The 24,179-nt window shown below is 41.7% G+C and overlaps 2 protein-coding genes across 9 annotated transcripts in view; one reads left to right on the plus strand and one right to left on the minus strand.

Annotated features, from left to right (window-relative positions):
* The window catches only part of SNX1 (sorting nexin 1), a 631,233-nt gene that overhangs the window by 234,897 nt on the left and 372,157 nt on the right, over positions 1 to 24,179 (plus strand). The gene's annotated exons all lie outside the window — the stretch shown is intronic.
* HERC1 (HECT and RLD domain containing E3 ubiquitin protein ligase family member 1) overlaps positions 1 to 24,179 on the minus strand; it is a 222,915-nt gene that overhangs the window by 142,334 nt on the left and 56,402 nt on the right. For all 8 annotated transcript variants that reach the window (XM_050795890.1, XM_050795895.1, XM_050795891.1 and 5 more), the window contains exons 2-3: positions 22,377 to 23,332; positions 9,152 to 9,247 (exon numbers count right to left, since the gene is read on the minus strand). In XM_050795890.1, the coding sequence (XP_050651847.1) occupies positions 9,152 to 9,247; positions 22,377 to 23,306 (1,026 nt within the window). In that variant the 5' untranslated portion in view covers positions 23,307 to 23,332. The remainder of the gene's footprint in view (positions 1 to 9,151; positions 9,248 to 22,376; positions 23,333 to 24,179) is intronic.

Consider the following 24,179-nt stretch of genomic DNA (forward strand, 5'->3'; position numbering starts at 1 on the left):
GTTTACTACATTTTGTGACGTGAACTTCTGCTCATTTATTTATTAGAATTTAATAGATTTTTTAATTGACTGGTATGAACTCAATACAATAAAGATATTAACTGACTACAGTGACTATCAATTTGTTTTCTGCCTTTTAGTTTTTTTGATTTTGCTGAATCAAGCAAAACAATAAAAGAAACTTAAGAAGTTAACACATTAGTTTGCCAGCACATGAAATGGGGGAGGATAGGGTCCTCTTGGTCAGATACTTTAAATAGTATCCAAAACAACAGAATAATATGTGTGTTAGACAAATATTTTCCAGTGAACATGAGGACAGTATCCGAGGACAGCTGCCAGTCCCTAATAAAAGGTCTGGAATTTTGCTGGAGACAAAGAAGGATAGTGGGGCCAAGAGGGTCAGAATTGTTCATCTAAAACTCTATCATGGCCAGTGCGGTGGCTCACGCCTCTTGATACTGGCCAACCAGGATTCCTTTCCAGGACAAAGCCCCTACACTGAGAAAAACTACTGAGAGTAGAATAAAAATTGAACAGGATAGGGACAATAGAAAGGGAGGATGGAAAGGAAAGAGAATACCAAGACAAAAGTTGGGAAGGGGAACAAACTGGAAAATCATTTTTTTTTTTTTAACATTACACACACACACACACACAAAACAGAGGGAGGGAGTCTATGGAGTTTAAAAAGCCATCTTAAATCCCACCTCATTCTAAGAGTTCAGGAAAACTAATCCTACATAGAAATAAGCAACAAAAAAGTATTGAGGTCAAATCCCATATGAAGTTATTATAAAGTCGCAGTGAGCCAAGATCATGCCACTATACTCCAGCCTGGGCAGCAGAGACACCATCTCAAAAAAAAAAAAAAAAAGACACAAAGGAAAAACAAATCTGAATTACAAACCCTCAAAAATGAGGTAACATAACTCAAGAATTAGAAATAAAAGAAAAAAAAACATTTTGGAACTGAAGACTAAACTAGAAGAAACCCAAAAGTAAATAAATACAGTAGATAATGCCCTAAGAGTAATGAAAGACAAAAGGCATTTTTAGAAATTAAAAAATTTAAAAAGACAAAGTATTCAAGAAAAACTGACAAGTATTAAAATCAGGCAAAGATCAACACGCACATAATAGAAATCCCTGAAGAACAGAACCCAATCAAAGGAATAAAAATAATAGAACAAACTGCAATTTTGGAACATTTTCCTGAAATAAAAAAGATCTGAAAGTACATATTGAATTATCACATCTCTTAAGAATATCAACCCAGAATGAATAATATCAAGACATATTCTATAGTAAAATTACTGATCTTTAAAGGGGAAAAAAAAAATTCTTTGGGTTTCTCAGCAAATATGCGTGGCTCACATAGGAGAGAAAATCAGATTACCTTTGGACTTTGACAGTAACAGTTCATGCCAGAAGAGAATGTAGTAACATATTTAAGATATACAAGAAAAGAAAATGTGAACTAAAGAAAAGATGAACTAAAGAATATTATCAACACTGACATTCAAGAATAAAGAGCACAGCAATTATCAACATGCAAAAACTCAGAAATCTTGTTCTGATGACTCTTTATTGAGAAATCTACTAGAGAATGACCCTCAAAATATCAAAAAGAATAGACATTGACACAGAGACTAGTATTCAGCATTAAATATGTAATCATTTGTAGAACTAATACCAAATGAAGGTTAAAACAGAGACAGGCTGGGTGCCATGGTTCATGTCTATAATACCAGTATTTTGGGAGCCTAAGGTAGAAGGATCGCTTGAGCTCAGGAGTTTAAGACCAGTCTGGGCAACCATAGCAAGACCTCATCTCTACTAAAAATTTAAGTAAAAAAAAAAAATTAGCCAGGTGTGATGGCACATGCCTGTAGTCCCAGCTACTTGGGAGGCTGAGGCCGGAAGATCACTTGAGCCCAGGAGATAGAAGCTGCAGGGCACTATGATCATACCACTGCACACTCCAGCCTGGGCAACAGAGCAAGACTGTCTCAAAAAAACAAACAAAAAAAAAATGCAGAGAGTATGTAATAACTATATGCCCTATATAGATGTAATGCAATTACTAAAAAACAGGGAAAGCATACTTTAGAAATTAATTTTTTCGGTAACCATACAGCAGTAGTTATTTGTCTTATTTTAGGACTGTTTATGTGTATATGTGTGTAACATGTAATTAAAACAAATGAGTAATAATGGCATTTTCTAATTCTCATCCTTGTATCTATGGGAATCAGAAATCTTAGTTTAAAAGGAGGAAGATATAAATGTAAAGGTTAAGTAAAAATTCTATAGCTGTGAATTTGAAAGTATCAGTATGAACTCATTAGGTATCTTAGCTTTAAATACACATGTATACACATCCTAGCTCTGTCCACTATGAATATAAAAGCCTAGAAATAAGATCAACTCAGTAGCAGTAAGCATTTCTAGCACCCTGATTGTGGTCTTGAAGCATCATTTTCCAATAAAAGAAATCAGGACTTTTTTTCAGAAAACTAACTAGATGATTTCAGATTGGGGGCAAGAAATGTGTAAGATCAGCCAGAAACAATGAAACATATCAGAAAGCAAGGAGACTATAAAAGATTATTAGGCTTATGATAAAATAACTTAGGAACTACCCTGAAGAGACTAATAGCCAAAATTGAAACAATATAACCTTCACTGCAGATAATAATTCAATGTGCTGAAACTCAAACAGGCTTAAATCTGTGGGTTCATAATGATTTATTTTATTCATTTATTTTTTTTTTGAGACACAGTTTCGCTCTTGTTGCCCAGGCTGGAGCACAGTGGCATGATCTCGACTCCCTGCAACCTCTGCCTCCCTGGTTCAAGCAATTCTCCTGCCTCAGCCTCCTGAGTAGCTGGGATTACAGACGTCCGCCACCCCACCCGGCTAATTTTTTGTATTTTTAATAGAGACGAGGTTTCTTCATATTGGCCAGGCTGGTCTCAAACTCCTGACCTCAGGTAATCCACCCGCCTCGGCCTCCCAAAGTGCTGGGATTACAGGTGTGAGCCACTGCGCCCAGCCCATGGTATTTTTTAAATGAAGTTAATTGGCCAAGTTTGGAGGATGGTAGGAGGACAATTCATTAAATTGAAAACTGGTAAATAAAGAACAGATGAAAAGAATCAAGCATTTAGTCTGCTTTTCCTATATAAACCGTAGCAGAGTAATCAGTCAATAAGGGAATCTCTTCATAAAAATATTGCAACTAATTGTTGGGAAAAAGCTGAGTGTTGGGAGGGAAACTGAGGCAGGGCTTGCATAATGTCCTCTCAAATGTGTCTAGACTTGCTGGCTCCTTGCTTCTAGCCCTCCTAGGCGCCTAAGCTCCTACTCCCATTATCTCAAGTAGCAGAACACGTTCCATATAAATGCTAAACCATCACAGTTGTAGACCATGTGCCTGCCCTTTTGACCTCCACATTCTCACCACCTGTTTCTTTCTTTGATTACCAATAAATACCGTGGGCTCCCAGAGCTCAGGGCCTTCATAGCCTCCACAATAGCAATAGCCCCTTGGTGTCCCACCTTTCTCTCTCAAACTGTCTTATTTTCCTCAATCCTTTGACTCCGCCAGATTTTGTCACCCCCACATACCTGGCTGCCCAATGTGGGGTGACAAAGACCCCAGTGAAGGAACACCAGAGCGTGTGAAAGCAGAGGATACAACATCAAAGGACACCCGAGGAAGTCTAAAAGCAGCTCGGGGGAAAGCTGAGCACTTGGAAGAACCAGGGTAACAATAGAACAAAGTGAAAGCAGTCATTCTGCTTAAATTTCTTAAGGCATTTATTACGAAGTGGGGGGAGTGAAAGTTCGTACTCAGAATTTGTTATCACTCACTCTAGTGCAGTTCAGTAGTTTTGCCCATGGTTCCCGGAACAGGGGATTATGGAGTTGGATGAATGGGAGAGAATTGGCAAGATTAAAAAAAAAAAAGTATAAAGATGGAGCAAAAATTCCAATCTTGGTTTGGTCAATGTGGGCACTAATAAAAGCAGCTCTTGAGCCATTTCAAACAGATGATGAGGCAGATTCAGATGAGGAAGAGGAGAACAAGTGTAAAGAACTAAATTCAGATTCTGAGTGTGAGGAACAGGAAACCAGAGGAAATAAAAGAAAGGGAAACTGAAAAAAGTATGTTTTAGCCCATCAGCTCCACCTGCTGAATTAAGTGAAAGGCCACCTCCTCTTTCTCCTCTTAATGGGCGAGAAGATGAATTAGCTACAAAACTTTACTGCTCCTGTAGTTGCAACATTAAAACCTGGAGCAATTGGTGCTATACAAATTTCTATTCAAAAGGCTAGAGCCGAGGGAGACCTTGAAGCATGGCAATTTCCCGTAACTATCATCCAGCAGGGAGGACAACAAACGTCCTTCCACTGTGTTTCCAAAATGCGTCTACAAAGGAGAAAGATATACAAGTAAAGAAAAGTGTACTATTCCTTTAAAAGCCAGGGTAAACTTAAAACCTATAATTGATAATTGAAGGTCTTCTCCGGGACCCTATAACACTCCAATACTACCTTGTCAGTGTAAACAAGAGAGTAGCCGGAAAGCACTGAGACCACTAACAAACAGTAGCCTTCCTACCAAAAATCTTTAACCCAGTAACCCCTGATAGCCCATAATGCATTCGATCTGTAGCAGCAATTGCTTTGCTAACAAGTAGAAAAATAACTTTTAGAAGAAACCTCATTGTGAGCTCACCTCACCAGTTCAGAGCTATCAAAAAGCAAAAAGGTAGCTTACTAACTCAAAAATCTCAAAGTATGGGGCTATTCTGTTAGAAAAAGATTTAACATTAACCACTGAAAATTCCCTTAACCCAGCAGGTTTCCTAACGAGGTATTTAAATCTTAATTACCATACAAAGGTCCGACTAGACCTAGGAGAAACTCCCTTCAGGACAGGAGGATAGATGGTTCCTCCCGGGAGATTGAAGAGGGGGAGAGAGAGGGGAAAACGCACACACACACCACACAATGGGTATTCAGTAAGTGATAGGGAGACTCTTATAGAAGCAGAGTTAGGAAAATTGCTTAATAATTGGTCTGCTCAAACGTAGGAGCTGTTTGCACTCAGCCAAGTCTTAGAGTACTCACAGAATCAAACTATCTCAATCCCGACTCAAAAGATTACCTACATCCTCTCTGAAACGAATTTGCGTAAGAACTGTTTATGGGAATGCATCTTGATGGGGCAGCTGGGTTGTTATGAAATATTCAGGAACCCAGCCCAGCTCTAGAACTCACCTATGAGCACAAAGACAATGTTGGGCATGATGGTAGAGGACCACTAGAATCCAGCAGCCCGGACCCCTTTGTGGTCAAGAAAAGCGGGAAAACAGGTGCAGGACTGCTACATCGGTAAGCGTAACTAATCCGATAAGCAGAGGTCCATGGGTGGTTATGCACCCTGGAAAGGAATAAGCATTAGGACCAAAGAGGATGCTCCAGGACTAATGCTCACTGGAAAATGACTAGGGGTGCTGGCATCCCTATGTTTTTTTCAGATGGGAAACGTTCCCTCCAAGGCAAAAACACCCCTAAGATGTATTCTAGAGAATTTGGCCCAAGAGTGTATGTACCTTTTTCCCTCTCAGACTTGAAACAAATTAAAATAGACCTAGGTAAATTCTCAGATGGTTATACTGATGTTTTACAAGGGTTAGGACAATCCTTTGATCTGACATGGAGAGATGTTACTGCTAGATCAGACACTAACCCCAAATGCCACCATAACTACAGCCCAAGAGTTTGGCGATCTCTGGTATCTCAGTCAGGTCAATGATAGGATGACAACAGAGGAAAGAGAACGATTCCCCACAGGTCAGCAGGCAGTTCCCTGTGTAGATCCTCACTGGGACGCAGAATCAGAACATGGAGATTGGTGCCACAGACATTTGCTAACTTGCGTGCTATAAGGACTAATGAAAACCAGGAAGAAGCCTATGAATTATTCAATGATGTCCACCACAACACAGGGAAAGAAAATCCTACTGCCTTTCTGGAGAGACTAAGGGAGGCACTGAGGAAGCATATCTCTCTGTCACCTGACTCTGTTGAAGGCCAGCCAATCTTAAAGGATAAGTCTATCACTCAGTCAGTTGCAGACATTAGAAAAAACTTAAGTCCACCTTAGGCCCAGAAAAAACTTAGAAACCCTGTTGAACTTGGCAACCTCAGTTTTTTATAATAGAGATCAGGAGGAGCAGATCAAATGGGATAAAAAAAAAAAAAGGCGACCACTTTAGCCATGACCCTCAGGCAAGCGGACTTTGGAGGCTCTGGAAAAGGGAAAGGCTGGGAAAATCAAATGCCTAATAGGGCTTGCTTCCAGTGTGGTCTGCAAGGACACTTTAAAAAAGGTTGCCTGAATAGAAATAATCCGCCCCCTCATCCATGCCCCTTATGTCAAGGGAATCACTGGAAGGCCCACTGCCCCAGGGGACGAAGGTCCTCTGAGTCAGAAGCCACTAACCAGATGATCCAGCAGCAGGACTGAGGGTGCCCGGGGCAAGCGCCAGCCCAAGCCATCACCCTCCCCAGGTATGCTTGACCATTGACAGCCAGGAGGTTAACTGTCTCCTGGACACTGGTGCAGCCTTCTCACTCTCCTGTCCCGGACAACTGTCCTCCAGATCTGTCACTATCCGAAGGGTCCTAGGATAGTCAGTCACTAGATACTTCTCCCCGCCACTAAATTGTGACTGGGGAACTTTACTCTTTCACATCCCTTTCTAATTATGCCTGAAAACCCCACTCCTTTGTTAGGGAGAGACATCCTAGCAAAAGCAGGGGCCATTATACACTAGAATTAGCAGAAGGAAAAAGGGTAAGTATATATACAGACTCTAAGTATGCTTACCTAGTCCTTCATGCCCACACAGCAATATGGAGAGAAGAGGAATTCCTAACTTCCAAGGGAACACCTATCAAACATCAGGAAGTCATTAAGCCCCAAAATTCTCCTTACCTCTGAGTCTACTTCCTCCGATTCCTGCCTAAAGATAATTTTATGGGGAAGATGATTTGCTTGTGTCTCTCCAGGTGACAATCAGGTGCCTATGTGGGTGCCCACCAAACATCTGAAGATCTATCATGAGCCACAGCACCTAGTGGACCCACCCGTACAGTGCAAATTGAAGGTTTAAGGATTGCTTTTAAGCCTTGATTTGCTTTCTCTATGCCTTCTGTTAATCAGAAAAGGCCTATTTCTCACTCTCAGTGGCCTCCTGGCTACAGCCACAAAAGTTTTTGCTTCTGTTTCAGTAGATTTACTAATGTGGGGGTGAGGGTATGCTTGCGTTTTTGCAGGAGATGAGCGAACCGTGTAGATGCCCTCAAGATGCGTACAACCATGGAATGGGAGACTGGAGGGACCTATGAATCCCAACCATGGCCCGGGTTCCCCCAGTACGGGCCATGAGCCAGCTGAATCTGAATGCAAAGATGGAATGAGGACCGACCAGAGTCACGATGCTTAATGGACCAGTGCTTTCTGACTCAGCTCCTCTCTACCCTGAATACAAGAGCCCCTAATAGTTAGGCAGGAGTATGATCACCCCTATTCAGCATGAAGAAGTTACAGAAGGACCTTCATCCTTCTGCAACCCCTAGGATTAAGGGAAAGGGGAGGTATGTAGGAAACATTCAAACCAGAGTGACTCCAGTTTGAATAAGGGCTAAGAAAAATGAAGCTGGATCACCAACCCGGCAATTAAAGGTTGCACAGCCTGCAACTGCCTTGCTCAATTAAAAGAGGCCACCTCTTGTAATAATGATAGCTAGTAATAATGATACCTTCTCTTTTACAAAAAGAGGGCATGTTGGGAAAAAGCTGAGTGTTGGGAGGGAAACTGAGGCAGGGCTTGCATAATGTCCTCTCGAATGTGTCTAGACTTGCTGGCTCCTTGCTTCTAGCCCTCCTAGGCTCCTATTCCCATTATCTCAAGTAGCAGAACATGTTTCATATAAATGCTAAACCATCACAGCTGTAGACCATGCGCCTGCCCTTTTGATCTCCACATTCTCACCACCTATTTCTCTGTTAGATTACCAATAAATACCGTGGGCTCCCAGAGCTCAGGGCCTTCGTGAGCTCCACGATAGGGATGGCCCCCTGGTGTCCCACCTTTCTTAAACTGTCTTTTTCTCAATCCTTTGATTCCACCGGACTTTGCCACCCCCACGACCTGGTGTTGGGTCTGATCACCCCAACACTAATAAAAAGAAACGACAGAATTAGAGTATCATATTTTGCAACCAAGCACAAATGAATTAATGTAGTCATTAACCATCAACGGCTGCTAATACCACAAAGACAACCAGATGGAACCTAATGGAAGAACACAACATGTATACAGTCTTGCTAAAGACCTAACACCTGCGACTGATCAAGCCTCTGGATCCAGTTGCCAATTTATAGGAAATACAGAAGATAAAGAAACATACAGAACTGCATCATGAGTAATCTATTAGCAAAACCCAGACTGTGGGAAATGCTACAGCCCAAAAAGCCTAGGTTCCTGAACAAACATATTGAAGGAAAAGAAAAATGGAGGAGGGAACCTAAAGATTAAAAGACTTAAAAGACTTTCCTTTTTTTTTTTTTTTAATGGGCACGACTATAGTGTTTAAGGATGCACATCTGGTTGACAGAAGTATAAAGAAATACAAGGAAGTGATCAAAGTCACAATAGTGGTTACTTTGGGGAGGACAAACAGGTTATGACAAGGCTGTGAAAGGGCTTCTGCAATGACTAAGAAAATTCTTTACCTAGGTACATATTAGAAGGGTATTTTATAATAATTAAGCTATATATGTGTACATTTTTCTATGTTTTACTTAATACAAAATTCTTTCAATTGAAGTTACCAGCACATAATTCAAAAATCAAAACAAATGAAAGGGTATACACATTGAAAAGTATGTCTCCTACTCACCCCACCCCCACCCTAGATACCCCAGTTCCACTCTCTAAAGGTAACAACTGGTGCCACCTCCTTTTGTAGCTTTTCCAGAGAAAATGGATTATTTTTAAGGGATAAATACATGCCATAGCATTTTAACACAAAGTTTTCAATACAAAAGCCATGATTATTACGTACCTCTTCAAAGAGACATAATGCTGCCTCGTAAAGGGAGCACAAGCCATCCGATGTTCTGGTTGGTTCTCTCCACTGACTCCGATCAGCAGATGAACCCTATAATTAAAACATTGTGGGACACAGTGTAGGAAGGGGAGAGACATATGCATTAAAATTACTTAAACAGTCTACAAAAACACCTATTTGAAGACCTGTTTATATAATTATGTGCACTGAAACCAACTAACATTAGGTCATGAAACTAACTTTTACAAGGAAGTTTTATTAAATGAGCTGGCTACTGCATCACATGATAAATTACGTGCCAATCCCTCACTGATTACCTTATTAAAAAGTGATATATTCCAAGAGACACAGGGCTCTAGAAACAATCAAGGAAGCAGAATTTTGCCAGTTACCCACTCTTTGGGTGACCAATATCCAGAAAACGTGGTCTCAGGAAATACTCCCCATGGGTATATTGCCCACCTGCCTCCCACCTGACAGCTTTAGTAATGACTTGACCAAAGCAGCAGAAAGTCTGTCCCTCCCTTCTTAGTTTCACCACAACCAAGGTCCCAGTATTACAGTAGGTAGCTAGTCAGACATGAGCAGGGCAGGAGAGGGCCACCCCCCAACCCCTACCACCAGGTATGTCAGGTGACCATCAAGTGATGGTCAGGCAGTGGTTAACTGTCTCTCTAAAACAATAATTGATTGCAGCCAGTACCAGGGAAAGGCAGTCTCCCAACAGACAGAAAAAAACCTGAAATTTGTGATCAGCAACTTGTTGATAAGATCTCAGGAGCTGGGTGAGTGGGATCAAGCATGCACATTAAGAGGTAAAATGGAGGAGTTCAACTGGTATATGACCTTCTAGGGACATTCAATGGGTAAGGGAAGAACGCCTCAAGTGAGCATGCGTACAACTCTGGTAAACACACTGCGCATGCTCCCCTCTCAAGGGCTGGCAAACCACCGTGCATGTGAACAGCCTACCCCAAGGGAAGAAACACAGGACCCGGGAAGTATGCTAACATATAAAAGCCTAAGTCAAAAGTCAACCCGGGCACTTGATCTCTCAAGTCACCTGCTTGGCCCTCTTCCAAGTGTACTTCACTGCTTTTCTTTCCTGCTCTAAAGCTTTTTAAATAAACTTACACTCCAGCTCTAAAATTTGCCTCAGTCTCTTTATGCCCCTCAGTCGAATTCTTTTTCTGAGGAGGCAAGAATTGAGGTTACTGCAGACTCATAAGGATTTGCTAACACCAGGAAATCAGTTCATCTTTTTCCTAGCACAGCTGAGGAATCACAGCACCTCTCTGAGACTTACTGCCTACTCTCCACAACAGGACCCAATGGGAGAAATCATTATCTCATCAAAAAATGATAGGACAGGCACGGTGGTTCACGTCTGTAATCCTAGCACTTTGGGAGGAGGAGACAGGCAGATCATTTCAGCTCAGGAGTTCAAGACCAGCCTGGCCGACATGGCAAAACCCCATCGTTGCTACTAAAAATACAAAAAAAAATTAGCCAGGTGTGGGGGCACACGCCTGTAATTTCAACTACTCGAGAGGCTGAGGCAGGAGGATCACTCGAACCCAGGAGGCGGAGGTTGCAGTGAGCCAAAATCACGACACTGCATTCCAGCCTGGGCAACAGAGCAAGACTCTGTCTCAAAAAAAAAAAAAAAGATAAATCAGAAAGTGAACTAAATATCCATTGTCCCTCAAATTTCCATATCCTTAAGTCTTTAGAGCACAAATGTCAAGTTCTTTCTATAATTTATCCATCATATAATTGTGAAATTTTCATCAGTGGCTTTATTTCAAAGGATACTATATTGTAAAAATAATTGTATTCTAAATTATCTCTTAACAGATATACCACAGAAAAGTATATCCGCTACAGGGGAAGAAAGACTGACTTAGATAACCCACAAGATCTCATCCAACTCTAAGATTCTCTGATTTTCAAATCAGGCTATTTTAAGTAACATGATTCCGAAATAATAATTTAAAAACGCATATTTTGGACCAAGTACAAAATTCCAATTAATGTCTTCAAATGCCCACAGTATTTACACCTAACTCTAAGGGTTTTTTTTTTTTTTTTGAGACGGATTCTCACTTTGTCGCCTAGGCTGGAGTGCACTGGCACAACCTCAGCTCACTGCAACCTCCACCTCCCAGATTCAAGTGATTCTTGTGCCTCAGCCTCCCAAGTAGCTGGGATTACAAGCCTGCACAACCGTGCCCAGCTAATTTTTCTATTTTTAGTAGAGACGGGTTTCACCATGTTGGCCAGGCTGGTCTCGAACCCCTGACCTCAGGTGATCTGCCTGCCTCAGCCTCCCAAAGTGCTGGGATTACAGGCATGAGCCACCGTGCCCAGCCTAACCCTGTTTTTTTTAATATTTATTTATGGATTTATTTGTTTTTGAGACAGGGTCTTGCTCTGTTGCCAAGCCTGGAATTCAGTGGCAAAGATTATTGCTGTGAAAAGGAAATAAAAACTTGAGACTCCAACGCACCCTGACAAAAGAAAAAAATTAAGCTGAAGGCTGACTTAGGCAAGAAGCTGCCTTTCCTTTTGTTCCAAAGTAGAGAGCTACAGATGAAAGGGTGAATATCCTCACAGGTAACTCTATGTTCACCTTATCTTATATAAAATGCCTATCTACTGAGCACCAGAGAAATACATAATTCCACTATTCTGCTCCTTTTCTCTTGCAATTTGTGGATTCAGTAATGTGACCATACCCTCCTTTTTTCCCCTCCAGCCTGCTTCTCCCCTTTAAATAGTGAAGCCCTCAATATCACCTTTGTAGAAAGGCACAGATCTCTGTAAACCAAAACTAAAATACAAAGGCCCCCAGCAACCATCTGAATGGACTCCTTCCTATGGGAGGGCACTCTAAAATATTACCTGAAGAACTGATTCAGGCCAGGACGGGAAGTGGGAGATTGGACATGCCTCATTATACCCACCCAGCATTATGCCCATCAATACAGACCTTAAGTCTGAAAAAAACATTTACAATCTATTCTCTCTAAGTCTGCTACTTGGAAGCTCTGATCTGCATGATAAAACCTACCTCTCCCCAACGCCTTATTGTAATCCACACATTCCTTTCTACTAACTCTTTCAACCAACTGCCAATCAGAATATGTTTAAATCTACCAATGACCTGAAAGCCCCCTGACCTCGAGTTATCCCACCCTTTCAGATCAAATCAATAAGATCTTACATATATTGATTGATATATTATGTCTCCCTAAAATGTATAAAGGCAAGCTGTACCCCAACCGCCTCGGGCACCTGCCACAAGGACCTTCTGAGGCTCTGTCACAGGCATGTCCTTAACCTTGGCAAAATAAACTTTATTTATTTATTTATGAGACAGAGTTTCGCTCTTGTCGCCCAGGCTGCAGTGCGATGGCTTTCTAAACTGATTCAGAAAGATCAATTTCTTGTCTCAGAAACTTCTTGGTTTACACTCATCTCCCAGGCATTGTCCTTAACCTTGACAAACCTAAATTGATTTGAGACCTGTCTCAGATATGTTTTGGTTTACATAACTCACTATAGCCTCGACCTCCCAGGCTCAAGTGATCCTCCCACCTCAGGATCTATTAATAAAGTTTATTATTAAGGCTTATTAACTATTAATAAATATTAAATTGTATTTATACTATTAATATAATTATATAGGTCAAACATTAACTTCATCAATATTAATCCGATTAATCTGATTAGTGCTGATTTATGTTAGTTATATTACATATTAGTAATTAATTAAAATTAATATCATTAAAAGCATATTGGCCAGGAGCAATGGCTCACACCTGTAATCCCAGCATTTTGGGAGGCTAAGGCGGGCAGTTCACTTGAGGTCAGGAGTTTGAGACCAGCCTGGCCGATATGATAAAACCCTGTCTTTACTAAAAATACAAAAATTCTCAGGGCATGGTGGCATGTGCCTGTAATCTCAGCTACTTCAGAGGCTGAGGCAGGAGAATCACTTGAACCCAGGAGGCGGAGGTTGCAGATCGCACCACTGCACTCCAGCCTAGGTGACAGAGTAAGACTCCGTCTCAAAATAAAAAACAAGCACATTAATAAAGCTTATTAACTATTAATAACACTTACTTAGAATTTCTTAAGTTTCGAAATACACTAAAGGTTGGTTTTTGTGTGTGTGTTTTTTTGTTTTGTTTTGTTTTTGAGATGGAGCTTCGCTCTTGTTGTCCAGGCTGGAGTGCAACTGCACGATCTCGGCTCACTATAACCTCCACCTCCCAGATGCAAGTGATTCTCCTGCCTCAGTCTCCTGAGTAGCTGGGATTACAGGCATGCATGCGCCACCACGCCCGGCTAATTTTGTATTTTTAGCAGAGACAGAGTTTCTCCATGTTGGTTCAGGCTGGTCTCGAACTCCCGACCACAGGTGATCCACCCACCTGGGCCTCCCAAAGTGCTGGAATTACAGGCGTGAGCCACCGCACCGGGCCTACACTGAAGTTTTATAGGTTTTTCATTTGTGTGTGTGTGTGTGTGTGTGTGTGTGTGTGTGTGTGTGTTTCTGAGACAGAGTGTTGCTCTGTTGCCCAGGCTGGAGTGCAGTGGCTCAGTCTCAGCTCACTGCAACCTCCACCTCCCGGGTTTAAGCAATTACCCTGCCTCAGCCTCCCGAGTAGCTGGATTACAGGCACACGCCACCATGCTCAGCTAATTTTTTTGTATTTTTAGTAGAGATGCGGTTTCACCATGTTGGCCACACTGGTTTCAAACTCCTGACCTCAGGCAATCCATCCACCTCGGCCTCCCAAAGTGCTGGGATTACAGGCGTGAGCCACTGTGCCCAGCCTATAGGTTTTAAGTTGCTCTATATAATCATCTATCCTTTTTCTATTCCATCAGGTAAATAAAACAATGGTAAAATTTACATCAATCTGTATCTACTGGGCAAATAAACTATACATAATTGCAAATTATTAAAACAGCAAATATCCCCAGCACTTTGTGAGGCCGAGGCAGGTGAATCATCTGAGGTCAGGAGTTTGAGACCAGCCTGACCATAGTGAAACCCGTCTCCCCTAAAACTACAAAAAATTAGCTGGGCGTGGTGGTGGGCACCTGTAGTCCCAGCTACTGGGAAGGCTGGGGCAGGAGAATCACTTGAACCCAGGAGACGGAGGTTGCAGACAGCCAAGATCACGCCATTGCACTCCAGTCTGGGAGACAAGAGCGAGGCTCCATCTCAAAAACAAAACAAAACAGCAAATATCCTGCTACCCTCAAATCACTGAAATGTCAGTAACTTTGGAGAGTCCTCCAAATAGCCGACTATTACGTGGCAGAACTTTTTTGTCATCTAACAAGTTCCCCCTCGGCCTTCAAAAGCTGCTATGATGAAGTCCATGCAAATGACTGACTTTCACACCACTCTCCTCACCCCAGCAAAGCTGCAGAGAAGTTTCATCTTCAGGCTCTTCATATAGCTTCCTTTTCTCTAAGATCTTTATTTATTTATTTTATTTATTTATTTATTTATTTTTTGATATGGAGTCTCGCTCTGTCACCCAGGCTGGAGTGCAGTGGCACGTTCTTGGCTCACTGCAAGCTCCGCCTCCTGGGTTCACGCTATTTTCCTGCCTCAGCCTCTGGAGTAGCTGGGACTACAGGTGCCCGCCACCACGCCCAGCTAATTTTCGTTTTGTTTTGTTTTGTTTTAGTAGAGACAGGGTTTCACCGTGTTAGCCAGGATGGTCTTGATCTCCTGACCTCATGATCCGCCTGCCTTGGTCTCCCAAAGTGCTGGGATTACAGGCATGAGCCACCGCGCCCGGCCTCTCTAAGATCTTCATAAATTTACTATGTAAAGCTTCCTGTTGTCATAGTCTCTGTAATCACCCCACCCCATTAATAATCATTATTCTTAATTATTCTCTTCAGCTGTCCCAAATCCCTCACGTCTCAGATAGCTTCCAATAACTATGCTAGCTAATCAGAGCCTTCCAATCATAGCACATTGCTCATTGTCTTCAGATCTGTGATTCTATTTGACTGTTTCTCTTATTGCTGGGTCATCTGCTATTAACCTGCTGCTGCCAAGTCAGTTTTTCTTTTTAATTATTTAGGATGGTGCTTCTCAAATTTCAGTGTTGACATGAATTACCTGGTGATCTTGTTAAAATACAGATCCTAATCAGTAAGTAAAGAAGAAGCCTAAGATTCTGCATTTCTAACAAATGCAGGTGATGCCAATGCTATTGTCTATGGCTCACACTTTGAGTAGTAAGGCTTCACAGTCCAGACTTAGATATGGAATCATACCAGAAGCTAAGTGTTTAAAAGTAACTAGTCCCTAGACATACAACGTGTTGCTACACCAACAAATACTTGGTTGCAACCTCTCCAAATTCCCTAATTAGCTGTGAAGCATTTCTGAGAAAAAACGCAATTGTGATCTGTGGCTTCATTATCTAAAAGCCACCTCTAGTGATCACCAAAACGAAAACAGATAAGTAGACTGATGTACCTTTCTAGGAGCTGGCACCAGGGCCATCATGATCCCTCTTTTATGCCTTTCTACAGTATGGAGAAAAATGTTGAAAACAGCATAAAGTTTTTAGTGATAAACTTGGGCTTAAATCTAGGCTCCATCACTTACTGGCACTGACTGAAAGGGTCTCATCTTGAGACCGGAATGATGCCTACATTTAGAGCTGTTACATAATTAACTGAAATTATGTGCAAAACATGCTTAGCACAGTTCCCGCTACATAGTAAGATCTCCAAACGGACAGCAATAATTATTATTTTGCATTATGTATATATACTGAGAAAGAAGAGAAAATACTGGGAACCTTTAATAAATGACTGCCAAATGTAGCAATACCAAACCAACAAAATATCCTACCAACACTGTAATGACTGTTGTTAATTTCTTCCCAAAAGAGTCAGTATTTAAGGATAAGTCTACTCCAGCTTCAGTCAATTACGATGAAAGACACATCTAAAACTCATTCTACACAGCCCGGGCATCATGGCTCACACCTGTAATCCCAGCACTTTGGGAGGTCTATGTGGTTGGATTACCTGAGGTCAGGAGTTCAAAACCAGCCTGGACAACATGGCAAAACCCCGTCTCTACTAAAAAATATAAAAATCAGCCGGGTGTGGTGCCGGGCACCTGTATCCCAGCTACTCGTAAGGCTGAGGTGGGGAGAACTGCTTGAACCCGGGAGGCGGGAGGTGAGCCGAGATTTTGCCACTGCACTCCAGACTGGATAACAGAGTGAGACTCTGTTTCAAAAAAAAAAAAACAAAAAACACACATTCTACACAGAATTCTTAGTGTATTTTGTAAATATACTGGGGAAATAAAAAACAAAACAGGGCTAAAGCTGGGCATTTTTAGAGAAAATAAATTTTGAAAAATACAGCCCATTAAATGTATAACTTCATTTGTTCACACTGTCAACAAGATAGAAAGTTAAATGGTCCAAAAATAAACTGGAAATTAAACTAAATCTGGGGGCCAGGTTGTGGTGGCTCATGCCTATAATCCCAGCACTTTGGGGGGCCGAGGCGAGCAGATCACCTGAGGTCAGGAGTTCAAGACCAGCCTGGCCAACATGGTGAAACCCCATCTCTACTAAAAATACAAAAATTAGCTGGGCGTGGTGGTGCATGTCTGTAGTCCCAGCTACTCAGGAGTCTGAGGTAGGAGGACTGCTTAAACCTGGGAGGCAGAGGTTGCAATGAGCCGAGATCACATCATTACACTCCAGCCTGGGCAACAAGAACTAAACTCCATCTCAAAAAAATAAGCCGGGCGTGGTGGCTCATGCCTGTAATCTCAGCACTTTGGGAGGCTGAGGCAGGCAGATCACCTGAGGTCAGCAGGAGTTCGAGACCAGCCTAGCCAATATGGTGAAGCCCCATCTCTACTAAAAATACAAAAAAATTAGCCAGGCATGGTGGCAGCCACCTGTAATCCCAGCTACCTGGGAAGCTGAGGCAGGAGAATTGCTTGAACCCGGGAGGTGGAAGTTGCAGTGAGCTGAGATCATGCCACTGCAATCCAGCCTGCGCATCAGAGCAAGACTCTGTCTCAAATAATAATAATAATAATAATAAAATTTTTGGTTTCACAGGTTTTTAGTTACCTTCTTCTTATCTACTATACAAAATAACAATTTTTTCTCCCACATTTGTCTGCTTAAGATATTCAAAGACAAGACTAAATGGAGTACATTTCCTTCCATTCTGGTTGTTTTTACTCAGAATTGCTTCAGTAAATCCACATTGCATATGGATGGGATCAAGCCCCCAAAGCCTATAGCATGGGATACAGAGCTCTGCCTAGCTTGCAGCCTCAATCTCATCTCATTCCATTCCATACATCCTGGGGCTTGCTCTCCCACACCTCAATTGCTTTGTAAGCCTCTCATCTGAAAACTTGTCCAGCTCCCCTGACACACATGCCTCAAAATTGCTGGCAAATTCCTCCTACTTTTCAACTAACTTCAGGGGTACTTCCTCCATAAGACATTTTCTGCCCCTTTGCCTCCCACCCTCTTCTTTCATCCCATCATCTCCTCCCAGTACAGACTTCTACTATAGCCCATTATCATTAATTTAAAATGTCTGTTCATCCCTCTTTCATTACACTGTGGGCTGCCTAAAGAGATGGATGCTACAAAGTTTATTCATCTTTTTAACCCAGTACCTAGCAGTATCTGGCACACCACGTGCAGTAAACACCTAGCGGCATCAAAGGCGAATGGCATACATGTGGTTATTTTTTATAATTTGAAGACATACACTGAAATTACTTCCCTATTCTCATGTAAATTAATGAATATATTGTGTGTTCCCACCAAACTCATTATATATGTGTAGGCAGCAGAGATTAAGAATCACACAAGTAAATATAATTTACAGATTGAACTTATTTTTGTTAGGTCTTGTACCAGATACTCAATAGATGGTTATGTGTCTCTCCCTCTAACTTATAGCTTGGAGATAAGTTCTGGCCCAGTTACTCAAGGATAGAGAAATTCAAGACAGGGAGGATCAGGTCAGGTTGGGGTCTAGTGTAATCAGAAGAGGCTCTACAAATTTCCTAGTCCTCAGACAACAGTAAAGTGTAAGAAACGTGGGTTCTAGACTGGGCACCGTGGCTCATGCCTGTAATCCCAGCACTGTGGGAGGCTGAGGCAGGTAGATCACCTGAGGTTAGGAGTTCGAGACCAGCCTGGCCAACATGGTGAAACCCCGTCTCTACTAAAAATACAAAAATTAGCCAGGCATGGTAGCAAGTGCCTGTAAACCCAGCTACTAGGGAGGCTGAGGCACAAGAATAGCTTGAACCCGGGAGGCGGAGGTTGCAGTGAGCCAAAGTTTATACCACTACACTCTAGCTTGGGCGACAGAGCAAGACTCTACCTCAAAAAAAAAAAAAAAAAAAAGAAACACGGGTCCTGGAGACCAAAAGCATCAAATACTATCACTGACTGTGCAAGAAGAAATAACAAATATATAATTCGGTTTAATAACCATTCCTTTCCCCTAAAACCAATCTGAGATTTAATTAAAATTCAATCTAATGTAGGCCTGAGGTGGCTTTGAGAGAGCTAAATTAAGTCAAACACATATTCCTCCCCAGAGTAGATCTGGAATTCTGAGAAAAGCAATCTAGTTTTTTGTTTTGTTTTGTTTTTGTTTTTTTATTGAGACAGTCTTGGTCTGTCACCCAGGCTGGAATGCAATGGCGCAATCTCGGCTTCACTGCAACCTCCATCTCCCAGGTTCAAGCAATTCTTCCTGCCTCAGCCTCCCAAGTAGCTGGGATTACAGGCACCTGCAATCATGCCCGGCTAATTTTTTTATTTTTAGTAGAGACAGGGTTTCACCATGTTGGCCAGGTTTGTCTCAAAACTCCTGACCTCAGGTGATCTGCCCGCCTTGGCCTCCCAAGGTGCTAGGATTACAGGCGTGAGCCACCGCGCCCGGCCAGCAATCTAGTTTTTTAGAGGTATGTCTGCCCCAATAAGGAGCTATATTATCGGGTATGGCCATAGAGGGGAAGGAGGGAGGCACCTCCCTGACTAGTGAATTTGCTATTTTGTCTGGGAATGAGAGGCTAGGTAGAAAGAAAACTGGAAATCCAGTAATTAAAAAAAAAATTATTTTAGATCTACTTTAAGGTAGGCCTTCATGGAAACTCCACCTCTACTAAAAATACAAAAACAAAATTAGCTGGCGTGGTGGCAGGAGCCTGTAGTCCCAGTTACTCGGGAGGCTGAGGCAGGAGAATCGCTTGAACCCGGGAGGCAGAGGTTGCAGTGAGCCGAGATCACGCCACTGCACTCCAGCCTGGGCAACAAGAGCAAAACTCCATCTGAAAAAAAAAAAAAAAAGTCGGGGGGAAAGGAAAAGTATTTAAACTATCCAGTCAATTATCAAATATGCATACAAGCCTAGACAATGAGGCTAAATGGACACTGAGAAAAGAAATCTAGTTTCCTGGGGTACCCTCTTCCCATTAAGGAGGAATATTGTAGAATAAGGCCTTAGAAGGTAAGGTCCTCGAGGAAAAGGCTTCTGCCTCAAGGTGACTAGCATTTTGTTCAAACACACCATTGGCAACCATTTAATCATATAACTATATTGTGCAATGATTAGTATCTTTTTTGTAACAAAGGTACTGCAAAATAAATAGCCCGTAAAATGAGGAATTAAGTGACTTCTTACAGAAATATTAACATGTGACCATGAAGAGATACATTATTTTAGGTCACTGAATGGCTTTACAGACTTGAAAGAAGTATAACATAAGAGGATGTTACCAGAAAGTATTAAGAATCAGAAAATAAATGTAGAAAAACATGTGCAAGTGAGAGGATTTGAATATTGAATAAGAAAACCCAAAGAGGCCTACGTGCCTCCCACAGCTGGTCCCTAAAGCTTTTTTAATTACATCATTGCATCCCTGGGCACTTCAAGTGAAGAGCACAGAACCTATGTCAACATTCCAAATCCCAAACAAAGCATGGCATGCTTTTCTTTATTTTTATTTTTTTTATTTTTGCCAGGCGTGGTGGCTCATGCCTGTAATCCCAGCACTTTGGGAGGCCAAGGTGGGCGGATCACGAGGTCAGGAGATCGAGACCATCCTGGCTAACACGGTGAAACCTCGTCTCTACTAAAAAGTACAAAAAACTAGCCGGGCGAGGTGGCGGACGCCTGCAGTCCCAGCTACTCGGGAGGCTGAGGCAGGAGAATGGCGTGAACCCGGGAGGCAGAGCTTGCAGTGAGCCCGAGATCGCGTCACTGCACTCCAGCCTGGGTGACAGAGCAAGACTCCATCTCAAAAAAAAAAAAAAAATTTTTTATGTAACAGTAAGAAATTCAAATTTTCATAGATCTTATGATCTAAAAACCCCAAGTACTTACCTATGATAAAATAGTAAAAAATGACCCAATATTTACCATTCAGTTCATAAATGCAAAAAGCAAAGTAAGTGAAAACTTAAATGTCCCTGGTTTGAAAATAAATTCAACATAATTGGTTTTTATGGACACTCCTGTCCAAAAGCTTTCTACTTATTGGGGGTAGGGGGAGACTTGAAATACATATATATCATTTATAAGTGACATTTTTAGTTATTTTAACTAAATAGATTTGTTGGTTGATATCTGGTAACAAAGGATACCTTAAAGACTAATCAATGTAAGCCGGGCGTGGTGACTCACACCTGTAATCCTAGCAGTTTGGGAGGCCAAGGTGGGCAGATCACCTGATGTCAGGAGTTTGAGACGAGCCAAGGCCAACATGGTAAAACGCCATCTCTACTAAAAGTACAAAAATTAGCTGGGCGTGGTGGTGCATGCCTGTAATCTGAGCTACTTGGGAGGCTGAGGCAGGAGAATCGCTTCAACCTGGGAGGCAGAGGTTGCAGTGAGCCGAGATCATGCCATTGCACTCCAGCCTGGGCAACAAGAGCGAAACTCCATCTCGGAAAAAAAAAAAAAAAAGACTGATCAATGTAACCTAATTAAAAATAAGTCAGCTTTTAAGTGTTTGAGTCTTAATATTTTAAATTTGTATTTTATTTTTTATTTTGTTTTTGAGACAGATTCTCGCTGTGTTGCCCAGGAATGCTGCGGCATGATCTCTGATCACTGCGACCTCCGTCTCCTGGGTTCAAGTGATTCTCCTGCCTCAGCCTCCCAAGTAGCTAGGATTATAGGCACGCAACACCACACCTGGCTAATCTTTGTATTTTTAGTAGAGATGGGGTTTCACCATGCTGGCCAGGCTGGGTTTGAACTCCTGGCCTCAAGTGATCCACCCTCCTCAGCTTCCCAAAGTGCTGAGATTACAGGCATGAGCCACCGCACCCAATCTAAATTTGTATTTTAACATTTGAATTTTTATTCTCGGTTTTTCAGTCTTACAAATTCTTGACATTGATTACACTCTACTATTTTATTATTTATTCTTTAATGTAGTATCCAAGGTTATGATAGTCAAACAATTTCCTCTGACAACACGCTCTTCACAGAGCTTTGCTTAGCTCATCACTTCCCTTCATTCAGGTCTCTACTCTAATGTCACAACTCAGTCATTCCCTGACCACATTAACTAAACAGCAACTTTTCACCTCCCAACCTCTGTCCTAAGTCTACCAGTCTCTATTCCCTTTCCCTCTTTTACTTCTCTTCTTAGAAATTTTCACTACCTGAAATTAAATATTTATTATCTGATTCCTCTACTAGGCTGTTAGCTCCATGGAGGCAGAAACTGTATCCCCAATGTTGTAGCCCCAGGGCCTAGAATAGTACTTGGCATATAGTAAATGTTTAATATAAATTGGGAAAGATGAAAATAAGAGGTTTTTTTCCTAAAGACCTCCTGATCACTAGCCAAAATATCTCATTTTTCATAAGTCTGCTAAAACATAAAGTTAGATGAATTTCCTAGTTCATATGAGAATTCAGAAAGCTAAAACTACAAACCTGACTCCTGATGCAGTAGTCTCAACACTGTACCAACCACATATATTAACATGCATAAAAGTTTCTTTACTCCAAGTATATGAAATATTTAACTCAACAACCACCGAAGTCTCAAATCATTCACTGTTACCACCAATTCATTAAAAACTTCATTAACTTTTCCTAAAACTGTTATGAGCTTTAAAGTTGAGATTTTTATAGTACGTACCAAAGAACGCCTCATCTGCATTAATATGGTCATAAAGCAGTCAAAGCTGATCATTCCTTCCTGGCTTGAGAGTAGTTTGCTTTTCTCCATGGTATGTACAACTGCCGAAGCTCCCAAAGCCATTTCTATCCATTCAAGAAGATACCGCAATGAGCCTCGTTGAGCTGCCAAACCAAGCAGCAACTCAGAAGCTAATCTACGACCTAAAGTGTCTGCCCCAGAATTAGGAATAGTTACTCCTTTAAGAAATGTTGTTACTTGCGATAAGCAGTCCAAGCCCATAGGAGGAATCTTGCTTTCATTTGCTAATGATAATGGTGGTAAAGAGCTCACAACTTCAATTGCAGTATGAATAACATCGTTGCAAAGACTGAGACCAGGTCCTGACACAGGCATCATCCAACTTTGTCTTAGAAGTGCAAATAATAAACTTAGACCAGTTCGAACACCCATTTCTATAAGTGCATCAGTGCTTGACCGGGGGCGTTCACTAACAGAATGGACATCTGCTGACCCAGAACTGCTCTCTGGAGAATGCTGCTGCTGCTTCACCTTGCCTTTGTCATGGTATTTATTAGAAAGTGCATAAAAGACACGCTGGAGTACAAGCAGTCGTTTTCTAAGTGCCCCAGCAAATGGGGAATCCGAACACACCATCTTTGCCAATGCCAGCTGGCTGCTAAGAAGGGCATCCAAATAGTGGTCCTGCTCATCACTTGAAAGAGACTCACGTTCAAAGTCTGGCAACTGTGGTCCTTTGAGGCATAAAACTTGTTGGGGCAAAGGTACTACTTCCTTATTGCTAACCAGTTTAGAATACAGAACAGCAACTCCCTCTCTTGTAGCAATAGATTCACTGTCCTCTGTAATCCAGGAGCTGTTCAAGTGTTCAAGCCATTTCAGCTTCACTGGTGGAATCATAGTTGCCATGTTGATTTATCCTTCAGCCATTAGTCCTGCAAAGGGAGAAGAGAAAACAGTCAAAAACATACAGAGGATTCATAAAATGTTCTAAAATATCATCTTACATTACAATTAATTATTTCAAACTGGTGAAATGCGACCGGATGCGGTGGCTCGTGCCTGTAATCCCAACACTTTGGGAGGCTGAAGTGGGCTGATCACTTGAGGCCAAGAGTTCAAGATGTTCCTGGCCAACATGATGAAACCCCATCTCTAAAAATATGAAAATTAGCCAGGCATGGTGGCACATACCTCTAGTCCCAGCTACTTGGGAGGCTGAGGCAAGAGAATCGCTTGAACCTGGGACGTGGAGGTTACAGTGAGCCGAGATTGCACCACTGCACTCTAGCCTGGGCAACAGAGCAAGGCTCTCTCTCTCAAAAAAAAAAAAAAAGTCTGGAAGTTCATGGCACTGTACGAATGTTACCATTTTAGCTTTGATAAATGTACTATGGTTATCTACTAAGATATTAACATTAGGGATAAATGGGTGAAGGGTATATGGAAACCGTACCATCTTTGCAACTTTTCTGTAAATCTAAAATTCCAAAACACAAAGTTTATTTTAAAAAACAGTAATTTCTTTAGATGTACCTTTTCCATTCAGTTCTGATTCCACTGTCAGTGTAACAGTGGGTTCTACACGCTGATGACTCCCAAATTTTTATCTCCAACCCAGGCCTTCTCCCTAACTCCAAATTCATATACACAGTTGCCTACTTGGCCCCTCCACATGGCTATCTGTTTCGGTTATGGCTGGATATCTCAAAATTAACATATCCAAAACTGAGCTCCTAATCTACCACTACCACCACCCCACCCAAACCTGTCCCTCCTATA

Source organism: Macaca thibetana, chromosome 7 (genome assembly GCF_024542745.1).
Source record: "Macaca thibetana thibetana isolate TM-01 chromosome 7, ASM2454274v1, whole genome shotgun sequence".
Taxonomy (NCBI): Eukaryota; Metazoa; Chordata; class Mammalia; order Primates; family Cercopithecidae; genus Macaca; species Macaca thibetana.